At 40.6% G+C, this 15,735-nt stretch overlaps 1 protein-coding gene across 2 annotated transcripts; it reads left to right on the top strand.

Annotated features, from left to right (window-relative positions):
* The first annotated feature begins 10,821 nt into the window (after window positions 1–10,821).
* Window positions 10,822–15,240, top strand: LOC135493893 (tetratricopeptide repeat protein 29-like). Of its 2 annotated transcripts, none has more exons than XM_064781536.1 (9): window positions 10,822–10,937; window positions 11,476–11,727; window positions 11,993–12,216; window positions 12,432–12,617; window positions 12,868–13,077; window positions 13,312–13,397; window positions 13,644–13,859; window positions 14,030–14,258; window positions 14,520–15,240. In XM_064781536.1, exons 2-9 carry the CDS (start codon window positions 11,483–11,485, stop codon window positions 14,741–14,743), a joined length of 1,620 nt encoding a protein of 539 aa, XP_064637606.1. In that variant the 5' UTR covers window positions 10,822–10,937; window positions 11,476–11,482; the 3' UTR covers window positions 14,744–15,240. The 2 variants fall into 2 exon arrangements, with proteins under 2 accessions (XP_064637606.1, XP_064637605.1); XM_064781535.1 differs by having other exon boundaries at window positions 14,517–15,240.
* Window positions 15,241–15,735: the final 495 nt, after the last annotated feature.

Below are 15,735 nucleotides of genomic sequence, written 5' to 3'. Positions count from 1 at the left end.
GCTCAACTTCTGTCGATTATTATTCAATTTCTGTTTGGCGTTGGCCTCAATCAAAGCTTACTCCACATGATCTGATGGGGCTCAAGGTCATATATTAACCCCCTTTTGATGTCTAACTGTATCACTCCCTACAGGACAACGCAGTCTTTGTCCTGTAGTTCATTCACATCCCCCTAGATGGCGCACAAGCAAAAGCCACAAGACACTCCAGAGCTGCTAGGACGCATCCTTGTAACCACCCTCATACTCCTTTAGCGTTTCTATCACCTAGTGAATAAAGTATTGTAGGGCCTATGGAAGTTAGTACTATTAGACCTTTTTGTGTCTTGGAAGCATGTGAATCATGGTAACAGTCCCAGTGATCCAAGTATTTAGACCTATGCCTACTGTGAAGCCAGCTAGGTGCTGTTCATTTTGCTTTGAGATGTGAACAAATTTATTATGAATTGAATATGATTTTTATTACATACAATATCACCTTGGCTAATAACCTGTTGATTGTTTTGGCCAAACATGCCAAATCAATGTATCGTGTTCATTGGCCCAGAGACCCTCTTTTCGGCCGGCCAGAGTTCCCACTTAGCTTAGGTACAGTCATGGATTGAGCAGTACCTTGGTCAGAAAGCAGGAGTATCATAGAGTAGACTCTTGCAGCAGTCTGATTTTGTCATCCTGTTTATCTTCCTATCTGGGCTGTCACTGATGTACCAAATAAATGTAGGGAAACTGGTGTCTAAGGTGGAGGTAGAGGGAGGCTGTGACTGAGGCCATGGTCCAATGACGACAGAGCTATTTTTGTGACTTCTCCATCTGGTCAGCTGGGCTGTCTGTAGTAGTGCCATTGTTTAAAGTACACCTCTCAACTGGCTTGAGCCTGTCGACACAATGTCTGACGTTTGTCTTTGGTTATTACTGAGGACAAGCGCGTCACAAGCATACCCTACTTTAGACACAGCAAGAACAGTCAAATGGTAACGTCATTTGTTAGCATAACGGTGGCTCTGGTGAAAAGTTTCAATTAGTGATGGTGTCCCAACAGGCGAGTCAATAAGAAAAAAAACTGATTCTCTTTCAAAAAAACTTTATTGTTGTACATTACAAAGAAACACATGACGATTTGGAACGTAGTGTAGGAGGAAACCCGCATACCGGGAGAAAACCTACGCAATTGGAGGGAGTCGCCATCTCCATCACACAGGTGACAGGTGCTTATGTTTAAAATGACTTAAAATACATTGTACATTATAGTTTAAACAATGATCGTTGTACATTATTTTTTTGCTGCACCACTCCAAAAGCCCAATACAAGAAGAGGACCAAGGAGGTAGGATAGTAGCACTATCCCTTTAAGACGTGGTCAACTTCTTTACAAGATGTCACAAAGAAACACTGATAAGCGTCCTTGCAACACAATGCTAAATTGAGATCAAACACAATAGACTCAACTTCACCACAATGGTTTGAGTTAGCACTAAACCTCTTCATGCATTCATAGCTATTGTATGAAAACCTATTGTCCATGCCTTCAAGGGAGCCATGTGACCTAACAATAGGTTTGGTCCCGGCTGTTGATTTGCAGGACTCAATTTGAATAACAAAGGAACCACATTTGTCATGGCCACTGGACAGAGCTGGCTGCCACTTAGCATGACAAAAGGAGCAGTTCTGACATGTCGTTTGCATGACAAAAGTGGTGACATTGACAGGGCAAAGATTAAAAGTAGGCTTTGCCATACATTTTGCCGAGTCATGGAGTCTAGATCTCATTTAGACATTTTACAAAATATTTACATACGGGATTTACAAATACATTCATACAGGACAAACATTTTAAAACGTCTAAAAGTAGACGTTTTTAAATTACACTTTTCTCAATCAATTCAGTATCAAGTCCAAAATTTTCATGACAGCAGGTACCATTGTGCTCACCTATTGTCCAAGGAGATGTACCCATGGACAACATTATCATCAACAATTTGGGTCCCTGGTAGCCATAACAAAACATGTATGCATGCCACCATTGTCGAATGACACGCTTTGACAAAAACTCCCGGTGTGACCACTTAGGGAAGGATTAGTCTTTAATAAAACAGTGAGAGTTTATCTAACTGTTTTAGTTCAATTGGAAAGATGTTTTGGTATTCCAAGAAGGAGGAAATTCAAATTCAGCATATCACTGTTGGTCATTTGTCTCGAGCATGAAGGTACATGTATTGAGCAACTGAGCCAGCCAGTGTGATGTAAGGTCCAGGGCATCCGCGCCCTGGCCATGTCAGTTGATTCTGTGGTACTGATGAGATTGAGAAACAGTATGAAAGGCCTACAGTTCCATCAGACACATGTGTTCTTGTTTCGTGGGGTCAGCGAAACAACAACACATGGACCCCATGTCTAAAGTGATGGATATACCAGTAATCAAAGTAATATCTGATGAATTCGGTGATTTTTAAGCAGAAAAATAACTTTGCCTGAAAAGAATTTCAGGGTCCTGATATACCGTTGGCTCCTCTGGTAGCCACGAACAACCCATCCCCCAAATTGTTGTTCATAATCTTAAGCACAGAATTTAGCTTGAAAATTATTTTGCATGCCTTATCATTGGCTCCCTTGTTAGCCAGAAACAACCAACTCCCCATAATTTCAATTCCTTCTTTGAGAAGTGTAAGATTTTAAACCATAGCAAACATAGATTAAAATAATCTATACTTGTCATAAGCAAGGTAAATAATTGTCTTTTCGCCATCAGAAGAATTTGAATTTTTATTAAATCACCTTTCAATCAGATATTTTGATAAAACGATAAAGCCTACGGTGACAAAATACAATCTAACCGCCGTACTGTTACTTGACGGTGATGGGAGCATGGTTGGGATGTGCTGGGTCAACAACATCCTTCTCCCTTCTGTGGGATGGCTCATCATGCTGAAAAGAAAAAGACAATATGAAATTAAGGTTATTCATGTAGGTGCACATGCTCAAGTTGATAATTCAATGTCAAGGGGCCATAGTGCTGACCGTATAGATATCTTGTAGTATTAGACAATTCATGCTGGTTACCAAATATGCTATAGGTTTCAGACAAAGAACTTTTTGAAAACATCTTCTCTATCAAACCTTTATTCAGGACTCTTACTCTTGATCGCTGCTTTGGATTTGCAAGGGACACAAATCTGTGTTCCTCCTTGTCATGCCTGATGTCATTACAATGACGAATTCTATCCTTAGAAAATCAGCAGTTTCAGAGGGAGGTAAAGGACTGTAGAATTTGAGAAGTTTTGTCAATAGGGCGGTTCGATTAAGGAACATTTTCCAAGTCATTTTTGGGATTTCGGAATTGATACTGATCTGGAGGTTTTAGGTTGTCTCGCCAAAACCTGTTCCTCAACAGAGAGCTCACGATCTCTAAATCAGGCCATTGGCTACACTTAATCAAGGACATTTGAAAAACTGAAATTGATTAGTTTATATTACCATGTGATGGCATCCTTCCGAAGGTAAGAGATAGGCTGTCCTCATGGTGGCTGCAGGATATCATGTCTGGGCTCTATGTCCGTAGCTTTCCCTAAGTCCAGAGAGTCCCTTTGGAGTTAGATTGTCATTATAGTCCATTAGAAGATTGTCATTATGGTCTATAAGAATGACGGACATTTAAGTGTCCATTCCATCCACACAGCAAACACGTTCCCTTCCTGATCTTAGTGAAGGTTCTCCTTGAATTGGTCTGTCAAGGCATCGTTTGCTCAACTGTGGTTCGTCACTCCTGCACATGGATATCCCTCAGCACAACCATTCGATCCACTGAATCCACTCGACTCTCAGTCGTCTTCCCGTTTCTGTGAGCGACTGGAAAACAAAATTTAAGGTTACTCCATTGTTCTACTAATGCACCAATTAGTTTTCTAAAAGCATTAATACTGACAACCACAACGCTACACTACTTTACTTGACTCTTGATTTGCTATTCAATTCCAAACTGAGATTGCTTGTGCAGTTTGAAGATAAAATCCACCATTCTTCGACTCTACTTTACTCCGGTAATCAAACGAACTCAGCCAATGACGTGTTCACCCATATACTGTCTTGTCATCTGTGTATGTTTACCATATATGCATTGGATTCCTTCATCATCCAAAATCTTTGAGAGTCACATCTACCATAGCACGAATTGTAGATCTTGGTTGAGTGGTTGGGTCTTCTCGACAGCCATCATCTCAATCTGCAGAGGGCTAGATAACAGGAAAAATACATTCAAGAACCTATCTCAAAATGAATAGATTGAAACCAAAAGAATTTTTTTCTTTTCATTTGGGTGAGATGGTTGTCACTTCAAGTGTCAGGTTTCGATTTCATAAATTTTCTGGCTTCACATTTTAGCTTTTTTTCTTAACCACTTGACCTAGTAGGTTCATACTTGATGTGTGGGCACCCCAGGCAAGACCTTCCTTCAAAATGAAAATTAGCGCTATTTGACTGCTTGTCTGCCATATAGGTGGCGCTCTCTGAAATTTATATTTTTGGCTATATCTTATGAACCCTGCTGGCTAGAATCATGAACTTTTTACTGTGGGTGCATGTCACAAGGATGCTTGGAATATAACCGAGGTTTTTGATTTGAGGTACTTTTCAAGGTCTCAGAGGTCAAAGTTCGCTCTCAGTATCGCCATTAGGCAATAGCTGCACGTTTCGTAACTGCTGGTGTTACTGACTTGAAATCTTGTACATATGTACCCCCAGATGCATCTTGCTATTCCGACCCAAACGACAAATTACAGTCAAGATCCGATTCCAAATGTGGCCACCCGGGGGCAAAGGTTAAAAAAATCATCAATCATCACATCACTCATGAATTGGCCACCAGGGTGCAGGTTCGGAGACATGAAACAAATTTTTTTTTTCTCCCCTTAACTGCTGCAACCAGGACTAAGCGATGCTTACCCTGAAGACTGCAACATTGTCTTTTGAGGTCCTTGTCCTTGTGTCCCTTGTTCTTGTGTCCCTGGTCCTTTTGTCACTTGTCCTTGTGGCCCTTGTACAATGTTGGCTCGGGCTGCCTTAAAAGAATAATATTTTTTATTGAGGGGTTTATCTAATTTCTGTGTGTTTCTACTGCATGCTGTGTTCACACTGAATTCGATTTTAAACTGTTTTCTAGAGAGCACTCTCCGGAATACGAATTGGCTACACCAGTTTCGAAACAGCTGCACCACACTTGGCCTAATGCGCATGAAATTCGATTTGAAAAGTGCAACTCTTGTCACATATTGTAGTAACGTGCCTTTTGCGGATGAATGTCCCTGCCCTTTGTTGTATTTTAGGACATAATCAAGACAGGAACAAGCCAGTGTGCATGCCCTCTGCCAATAGACTGTTTTAATACGTATTAACGCCCACACTACACGTTTCAATGAGAATCAGTTAATGCAAATTCAATAAAGCACGTTCAATTGTATTTTCGAACCAAATTGGTTGAAGCAGTTTCAAAACAGTAATGTATGAACAGAATTGAGTGTGGCACCCCAATATGTATAAAAGTTGACATTGTGCGACAGATTGATATTTTTTTCGGAGTTATTTTAACATCTTTGTAATGTTTCTTTTAATCCAGACGTGACTGAGGACTAAGTGATGCTTACCCTGTATGGCTCCAACATTGGCAGCAACATCTTCTTGGGGTCCATCCAGTGTCTTCTCGGCTGACGAGTTGGAGGCCGGCTCTCCTTCTTCATCGCCGTCTTGTCGATTTCAGCGGGTGTATTTTATTAGCTTTGTGAAGCACAAGGAGGTCAAGAACACTGTTGTTATCCAAAGAGCCCAATGTCTTCGTCATATGTACTAAACTGGTTTAGCACAAAATCCACACGGACACGCCTGACATATCGTCCGACGAAATTCCGCAGGCTAACAACAGGTCTTTTCCCCAGTCATTCCATCCCCCTCGAGATCAGGTAGGGGATCGCTGGCCAGCTATTGCTTACTATTGTTAACAGTCGTAAGACTTATCCCGCCAACACTCTAAAACAAGGGGACCAATTGAATGACTAGCGACACGCAACCGTTAATTGCCCCCATCAATCAACCACAATGACTCAAGGGGAACACGTACTTTGAACCTAAGTCCATGTCATCACCGTCGAAACAAAGATGAGGACCGTGGAACAAAGTGGCAAGCATGCCTGGGACCCAGCCACCGCGCCTTGGACATGAGATGAGATAGACTCAAGTCGCCAGTCACGATAACCAAATACACCAAGCGTATAGCTTGAATCGAACCCAATCTATCATCGTCATTGGTCACCTGGCCTGGCCTGGACAACTGAAAGCTGAATAGGTTAAAAAAGATGATAAGCAGGAACCAAAAGAATAACAACTATAATAGCTAGACTACGATAGCTAGATAACTACGATAACTACTCTAACAACTAAAATAACAACAGTCGCTAAAAAATGAGCAAATCAGCAATCAGACACACTTCCAACTCTCTCACAATGGTCACCAAAGTCTCCCTCCTCCTCCCCCCCCCCCCACATGACCTCCCGCACTCATTCCTATCCCGTCTCAAACACACACACACACACACACATCATATACTATGGTTACGACTTTTGAACATCCAATCGCATGAATTGCTGATGGAGGCATCACTGTCAATCTATATAACGTGTTCAAAACTTGCTGTACATTGTACCAGCGGCTTTATTTGTGCATTTTATAAGAAAACATTTTTGGGATAAAAAATGGCAAATATATACAAGATAGTTTTGAATCCTTGATCTCTCAGGAAAGTGCACATGAAAAGGTCCTTGCAATTGGGCTTGGTCTGTGACAAGTGTTTGACTTGCTTATTGGTTTGTTACAGTATATTTTTCACTAGTCATACTTTCAATATTCAACTCTCAGTGCATGACTTCTATCAGTTTTCACCACGTGACATTGCTTTGAAACCGAAGCACTGAATGCAGGCAAATCTGCCATTAGCGTTGTCAGTTAATTCTTTCGCTTGCTGGCAGATTGCTGTAACTAAGAGTGACACATTTGGGGACTGACTTTTCACTTGTGGCCTTCAATAGCATTGTTTTACTATTTTATTCTTATAACGGTAAAAAAAATTTGACAGTGGCAACTCAATCAACAATTTGGGCAAGTTGTTACTTGATGCATACCCTTCATCTGATCATCTTGCGGGTTCGTCCAAAAATCTTCGGTTGCAATTGCGGACAAGGTTTGTGGCATCTGTAATGATAAATTGGAAAAAATGCATAATGCACTGTTACAGCAATTCTAGAGTTTTTAGTCATGAAATTACTGCCTAAATATGATGTTGAAATACATCATTTTTAGTCATGAATTACATTCCCTTCATGAAATTGATGGACTTTATTCCTTTTATTTTATACAAAGTTGCCATTCTTACGACTAGTTATAACAAGGATTTATGCAATTTTGGGAAGGGAGATGAGATTGGTGTTGGGGAAGGGTAAGGGTTTGAGTTAGTGCTAGGAGGAAGGGTGAGGGTCTGGGTTAGGGTTAGGATTAAGACACAAAAGTGAATATGACTGTCGTAAGAATGGCCAGTAGTTTGTATGTAAAATCCAATGGGACCATCAGAACAACAGCTGCGGCCTAGTGTTCCTATGTAAAAAATGTGAGCTAGTTCATTTCTCAAAACTCGTGATAAACCCAAAACTAGCAACCAATGAGATGGCATCACCGTTTCAAATAAGGCCTCCCGATTTAGTGACCCAGTTCTTTTCGCAAAAGCACGCAATTCTTATATCTTTTGTCATTTGACAGTGGCACCTCTCAACCAATCGAAAAGTCAGAATCTAATACTATATCATACATACCATGTAACCCTTTACCTTGCAAACCATGCCAGTGAGAATCTTTCGTTGCAATTGCGGACAAGGTGTGTGTCATCTGTAATGATAAATTGGCACAAATGCATAGTTCCTTAAGTTGAGAGCATTTTTTCATTTTTAGCTCAGCCTCAGGTGACCTATTCGAGTGGTGTCTGTCCGTTAGTCCCTTGATCCATCTGTCCTGGGGGAGAGTTTGACTAAAATTTTGTGTAGAGTAGAACCACTCTTAGCGGACACCTCTCTATTAAGGACAACCTCTCTATTAAGGACACTAGTTTTGGTCCCAAAATGGTTGTTTCCATTCAATTTGACCTCTCTAATCAGTACACCTCTCTATTAAGGACAGCACTTGTCAGTCCCGAGGGTGTCCTAAATAGAGAGGTTCAACTGCACTTGATGTATTTTTCATTTCAAGAATTTTTACATATTTCTTGGGTTCCAGGCAGCCATCTAGAAGCCAATGGTTGTAGCTGTATATCTTAATCTTTCTCTGTATTGAAAACTACAAGGGGAAAATAAAAAGACAAGTTGCCCTCTTCAAAAATCCATTAGGCCTACAAAATAAAACATGAATAACGTCAAGATTCAGTTAGACAGAAGGTGACACCCACCTTGTAAAAGATTTGTGCTAAACACAAGTAATTTTGCTATTTCAGAAGTTGAAATAGGTCAAAATTCGAGCAAAACCATGCGCTCCTTCCTGCAATAAATGTTCAGCCTGCACTACACAGTCGAAGCCAAAGCAAGCATTGGAAGGCATAAAATGTGACAGGTAGTGGTTTTATGTAACACTTCCACATATTCTTTCAAGGTTGGCAATGTCTTTTGTCGCTCCAAACAATCAAACAAAGGTGTCAGATGGCAAAAGCTAATCCAAGTTGGTAATGTGATTGTCCATAAAGAATAAATAAATTACCAGTTTGATTCGGGTGGGACTGATTTGGAAAGAGTATAGGGAGACTAGTGTTGCTACATGTACATGTAGTTGTAATGTTGAACATTTTTTCATGATGTGATTGTTTTTTTTTCCTAAAACAGTTTCTTGCAATAAAGACCAAAAGGAAGGTGCAATTTCACCTGAATGATACTAGCCATTCATTCACACTTTTCATTGCCAAACTTCTTTTTGAAATAATTCAGTCAAAAACACCAGTGCTACTCGATAAACACCCTGTTGTAAGTCATGATGTGGTTAGTTTGATTTGTTTGTTTGTTTTGAACGAGATACAGCTTTATTCCATTAAAGATTCTTTTAGGGATTAATATCTTGGATTAAAAATTTCATGAACAATTTAGAGTACCAAATCCCAAATAAAAATAGAATAGATGTTAGCAGACTTTTCACACTTGATTTTCTTTATTGGGGGCAAAATTATGACTATGAGAAATTTATGAACATTGGGGGGGGGGGGGGAACAGGCAATGAAAAAATGATATCTTATCAGGGATAAAATCAATGGTCTCTTAAAAAGGAGACAGAAATGAGCGACAATATAAAGTGAGTTATTTCAGTCAAATCTCAAGTTAATTTGGTCATCTCAGGGATGAATTGATATTGGAGAAACCAGAGTTCACATTGAATAGTTTAACTCTAGCATGAACTCATCATTCCTCTGATTACTGAATAATTTGCAATCACATTGAATGGTTTATCTCCAGCTTAAATTCATCCCTCAGATGACCACTTTAAGTTAACTTGAGTTCCCATTGAATGACTCATCAGTATGAATCCACATCCCTCAGATGACCACATTAACTTGAGTACCCATTGAATGGTTTATCACCAGTATGAATCCACACCCCTCAGATGACCACACTAACTCGAGTTCCCATTGAATGGTTTATCACCAGTATGAATCCACACCCCTCAGATGACCACACTAACTTGAGTTCCCATTGAATGGTTTATCACCAGTATGAATCCACACCCCTCAGATGACCACACCATGGAGGTATTATTAAGAATAATACCTCCATGACCACACTAACTTGAGTTCCCATTGAATGGTTTATCACCAGTAGTGCCAGTATGAATCTACATCCCTCAGATGACCAATCAACTTGAGTTTCCATTGAATGGTTATCTATCACCAGTATGAATCTACATTCCTCAGTCAGATGACCAATCAACTTGAGTTTCCATTGACTCATTGAGTGGTTTATCACCAGTATCAATCCAAATCCCCCATCATTTCTGAGAGCGACGGTAAAATACACAGGTCCGTTGCAGTGGAAAACAGAAATGTCTTCGTTTTTCACTTGCGCTCCATTGTCTTTGAACAGGGTGACATGTTCATGTCATGTACTACCTATAGGCTATGTATGTCATGATGCAGGGGAAAAATGGGGGAGGAGTTAATCAGTTATACTATAGGCCTACTGCCAGTACTGGTAGCCTAGCTGCCTAATGACGACCGTTAGATCACAGCATATATTTATCAAAACTTACTTACATACCACGATCTTTATCTGTAGTGCTAATTGAAATTCTCTCGGCATTAATTCCATGGTGTTGGCCCAAGTGTCTCTAAGGTGCCACCTCTTCCTTCGTCACAACCGATTCCTCCATCTTGACACTAGAGGCGCTGATTTCGTTTTTTCAAACTCGCGCCGGTCAAAATTCATCCTCCAAGCGTCGCCAACGGTGACCAGTCGTCGTCGAGCCTCACTCGACCCACTGCTATCAAACTGTGGCAGAGGGACTATGTGATAATTTTGGCGGGTGCATGTAAAATTCGACGGCAAACCGAAAACCCGGGATCCGCACTGAAGATAAAATGTAAAATCTTTTTTTAAATCTGATACACCAATACTAGGCATTTTCGGCCATTAAAACTGTTTCGATGTTATTTCAGGGGGAAAAATAATTTTACACTCTATATTTGGGTAAGGTAGTATTCTATATAAATTTATTTCTTTTTCACCAACAACTTTTTAGATTACCTGTTTCTTCGGGTGGGTTGCTAGGCTACTCTACAACACCGGAAGCCATTTTGCTGACTGCTTGTGTCAAAACTTTCAATTTAAAATGGATTTTGAACACGAATTGTAGTCTCATAGGAAGTCAAAACAAAGAGGTAATCAAGTAGATCTCAGCTTTTTATCTGTGAACCCAAAAATCTTCCGATTTGTGTCGAAAACGACCATGATGATGTATCATTAATGCCATCATTCATAATCAATGATTCATTGCAATTTTTGCATGAGCAGCCATGACCATAGCATAGGCTAGCCTAATACTATAGATTCATGCACTTGATTGGGAACAACGTTTACATGACGTAGTGTTGGCCGTCGTCACGTCACCATGCATTTTACATTAGTGTAACGTGACGTGACACGACCTTTTCGTAAACGTTGGTCCCAATCAAGTGCATGGATCTAGCCTAGGCTACATAGGCCTAGGCTATAGGCCTAGGCCTATCTGAATCTGTCATGTCACAATATGCAATGTCAATGAGAATGTCAATCATAGGGCCTACTTTATATCGAAATAGACCATCACACTGACTATGGATCCGACGCGACGTCTTCTAAACGTTGTTCCCAACTATATAGTCTAAGTGTGGATCTATAGCCTACAATACAATAAATACATATTTTGGTCAATTACAGATAAGTTATGGCGGCCGCTCTGCCAGCCATCAGCCGGGGCTCCACACGTGGCAGTCAGCATTCGTCTAAGTCACCCATTGTTGTACAAAATGTCCCATCACCTCCAAGAACATCACCACCACAGACTGGTGGACAGAAGTTCTATCTGAAACCACTGAAAAAATCACAAGGAAAAAAGGAACGGACACTCCAGATAAGACGAGAGCAACTTAGAGCTCAGCAACCATATCTCACGAAACGAGAAACAGCAGCGTAAGTGTTCAACTGAGTTGGAGTAGTAGATGTGTAGTTTTGAAAGACTCTGAAAGTCAAATCTTTCCAGGAAAACTTGCATTCAACAACCACTTATTGTGTACATATAATTAATACAGGTCATTTATAGTAGGTATGGTACCAGAATTGAAGATTGTGTGCTCTACAAAGTGCTGGCCCATTTCTCACTTTCTGCAGTGCTTCTACTTCTACACAACCCATATGCCATGTGATATATAGTAATAGTATCTCTCTCCTTTTCCAGCTTTCGGAATATCTACCTTCACACATTATGCTTGGATATGTTACAAGAGGGCTTTCACAGGTCATTCTCAGAACTTTTTGCATTGATACGCCAGCAGCATGCGGCTCGGGATGCTGCTGGTCCAGATTCTGCCCTCTGGAATAGAACACTGCTCGAGGATGAACATGAAAAGTTGGATACTCTAAAAATACATTTAACAGGATCAGAGGAGGCTGGAAGGAAAGGTACTTAAAAAAGGAGTTTTGTTTCAGCAATACTGTTTTGTCTTCACAATCAAATTGCCTTCCATTATAATAGATTCCATAGAGAAAGAAAACTGACTATGATTAAAAAATTAGCATTTGGGTGTTGTCTTGACACACTGTTTATCAATTCATTCTCTACTCCAGAGAGATAGCATGATTGATTGAATAACTTTCTTTATTCTTCTCTTTTTTAGAAAACTTTGTGGATGTGTATAATTCACTCTACAAGTTAGCACGATATTTCCAACTCACTGGAGATAAATGGCTCTCTGATCATTTCTTCGATAAGTGTTTGCAGACAAGTAGTAGTGTGCAGGGCGATGAGGGTCGAATGTTAGCCGAAGCTCACTGCAACATGGGCTTGGCCATAGAAGAAAGTAGTAAGTATTCATGGAATCGAATTCTCCCGGGTCCAGCTAGTTGCTCAATTGGTGTTGGAGACAAACACCAGCATTAGCTTAACTAAGGACAATTATTGACATATTTGGTGATTTAAAGGGTCTGACATGGTTTATTTACCGTATCTGAGATGTGACACCTTCCAAAAATAAATAACATCGGGTTAAATTTTGGATAAAAGCTAGTTTCTTTCTAATGATCTTTAATATCTTTACTCTATAAATTCTCCAGATAACCTCCTCCAGTCTGCAGAGCAGTTTGAATCATTTCACGTACTCGTGAAGGGCCGAAGTTGGGAGGATGTAGGTGGCGAATCACTCCATGGCCAGGCCTGTAACCATCTGACTAGAATATACACCGCCATCGCCAAAAAATGTGAAAAAGACGAACCAGAGCAGTCATTAGAGTATCTAATAAAGGCCTACAACATGGCAAAAGAAGGTATGTGTACGAAGTACTTAGCCTCCAGTGTCTAGCTTCAATGCCCTTTATTGCCTGATCTTTTGATGTTCAGCCCAAAACATAGGTACGAATCACGAGATAGATGATATCTTCTTGTTTTGAATTCTCCATTGCACATCAGTGTATTTTCTCTTTGGTGCAAATTATGACCCCGTGTTTTGTATTTGATGCGTAAATTATGAGTAAACTAAGTCTTAACTCATTTTCATTCAGGTGGCAACAAAAAAATGGAAGGTGAATCAAGCTTTAGACTTGGTCTCGGATATGACAAGGTTGGAAATGCCACAACGGCACTGCTGGTAAGTTATTGAGGACTTCTGTTAAGGTTATCTGTATGATTTCTATTCAAATTACTAGTTGCTCTCATACCTTCATGGAGGTTAAACTCCTACTTGAGAAAACCTACAAATATATGATATAGTCAGTGAGGTGTGAATATGATATCCTGTTTCTGGTGAATTTATTGAACAGGTGTTCAGATAAACAGATGGCGGACAGCAGTAGTCTAAACATCTTGCCCAATCTTGATTTCATTTATTTTCCAGTACCTGAACAGATATTTTGACATGTGTAAAGCCATTGATGATGATGCTGGCCTTGGCCTGGCATGCGAGGCCATCGCAAAGGCCTACGAGAGACAAGACAAAGTGGAAGAAAGCATCAAATATCTGCAGATGTTTGTAGAAGTGGCAGAGAAGTCTGGTGAACAGAAGGCTGTCAGTCGAGCATGTAGCGATCTCGGTGCTGTTTTCAACTCCTTGGTGAGTAGGATTCTATAGTGCAGATACCCAGAGCAAGTGGGTGTGGCGGACAGTGCTTTGCCTGAAGGCTACTCAATTCATCACCACCTTTGGATGAATTTGATGCATTGTTGAAACCTAGAGAAGAGACTACATTTGTACCAAACTCAAGGAATGTTCTCCTTTTCCAGAGTCGGTATGAAGAGGCGTCCGAATATTTCACAAAGGCCTACAACATATCCCGATCCCTGAATGACAAGGAGGCTATTAGCTCATCACGTGTCCAGTATGGTATTGCGATCGCTCATAAGATGCTGGTGCACGTGTCAAAACATGTAGAGAGTGCCAACCGTCAATGTGTAGGCCGCATGGTTGACTGGAAGAGCTCAAGGAATGACCAATTTGAGAAAGAAATCAAAGGTTTGTTATATTTGTGTGTTGCACGTATCTGTTATCAGCTGGAACGGAGCCATCACTTTCCCAGAGATAGGGGTGGCGACATTTAGTTGGCCATCCCTGCGACAGGGGGGTTGCTTGGATTTGCTGCGCGGGGGGCAGAGTGTGCTGGTTAATGATTGATGTTTCATGAGGAACATTTTAAAGTTACGAAAGATCATTTTAGTACACTTGCACTTGTCTAAGATATTTCAGGTTCATGATTGTATTCTATTCTTCCAGCAGACAGTGCAGTGGAAACCCCCAGTCCCAGCGCCCCGGCTCAGTCTGGCCCAAGTGCTGCTGAAATCAAAGAGGATGAGAAACAGGGTGGAGACAATGAACAAGCAACACAGGAGGGTGAGGAGGCACCAGCAGGGAATGGAGAGGCACCTGCAGAGGCTGGAGAGATTCCTCAAGATGGAGAGAAGGTGGCAGAAGAAGGGCAGAACACAGAGGAGCAAGCGTAGGTCTGGGAAGGAGACTTGTATGGACTGTAAATAATTTTCCTAGTGAATGAGATAACTTCCACATTCCAATATTCATGACCTGGCACCCATGTTTCTTCATTGTGAGGACAACCATAACATTCCATCACTCAGACTATTAGTACTACATGTAAACATTACACTTTTTGATGTGGCGCTAATTTCAGAAAATGTTCCAAATCATCAATTAATTGAGAGGAATCCTAATCTAGAATTTCAGACAGCATCCTGCAAAATGGCTGCTAAAGCACTTATTTTTTACATTTTGAAGAAGCACAAACATCTAAAGGTGGAAATATTTGCTGATGTCCGAATTGTCTGTGATAATACTAGAACTACATGGAGAAGTATTGAAGACATTTTTGTTCAGGGGTCAACCCAACATCTGCAGAAAAAGTGTCGTAAATACGATATGTATGATAAGTTTACTACTACTGTGTATGAATGAACTAATGATAATAAAGCTATTAGGTTTTGTGTACAAATTTGTCCTCATCATCTTTTCAATTATCATAAATGCCTGACTGGGGAGACAAAGGTCATCCTTTTGCCAGTGTCTACACCAACATGACCAAGGAAGATGGCTTGGACTGGTGGACTGGATCGCATGACACCAGACAGTGAAACTATGATCGGTTAGATTTTAGATGGCTTGATATGATGCCAATATCCTGTCCAAAATGTGGTGATCATTGTATGAACACACTACTGCTGATTGAAGTTTTATTGTTTGTGATACCATCACAACTTTGAGAACATGGGTCACTCTTAGCAGGAGTTAAGAGAGGACTGCCAGGGACAATAGAAGATGGGTGGGAATGTTGTTATCAGCCTATGCCCTCCGAGGAGCGAAGGGCGGAAGGAATTTATCCCGTCAAGACTTGCCTGCAACTATTTGGTGACCAAGTCACAACCCCTAATAACACCAGATCAGAACACTGCACTCGGTGGTCCTTTTATTTCACGTCCATGTA

The sequence above is a fragment of the Lineus longissimus genome, chromosome 9 (assembly GCF_910592395.1).
Source record: "Lineus longissimus chromosome 9, tnLinLong1.2, whole genome shotgun sequence".
Classification (NCBI taxonomy): domain Eukaryota; kingdom Metazoa; phylum Nemertea; class Pilidiophora; order Heteronemertea; family Lineidae; genus Lineus; species Lineus longissimus.
The sequence above is the reverse complement of the archived record's forward strand: the minus strand, read 5'-3'. Positions and strand labels throughout refer to the sequence as shown.

Bases quoted from the DNA above. Each gene is read 5' to 3' on its own strand.
- LOC135493893 (XM_064781535.1), top strand. From the start codon at position 11,483: ATGGCGGCCGCTCTGCCAGCCATCAGCCGGGGCTCCACACGTGGCAGT. The intron at 11,728-11,992 runs GTAAGTGTTCAA...CTCCTTTTCCAG, and splicing joins ACGAAACGAGAAACAGCAGC to CTTTCGGAATATCTACCTTC. The intron at 13,398-13,643 runs GTAAGTTATTGA...TTTATTTTCCAG, and splicing joins ATGCCACAACGGCACTGCTG to TACCTGAACAGATATTTTGA.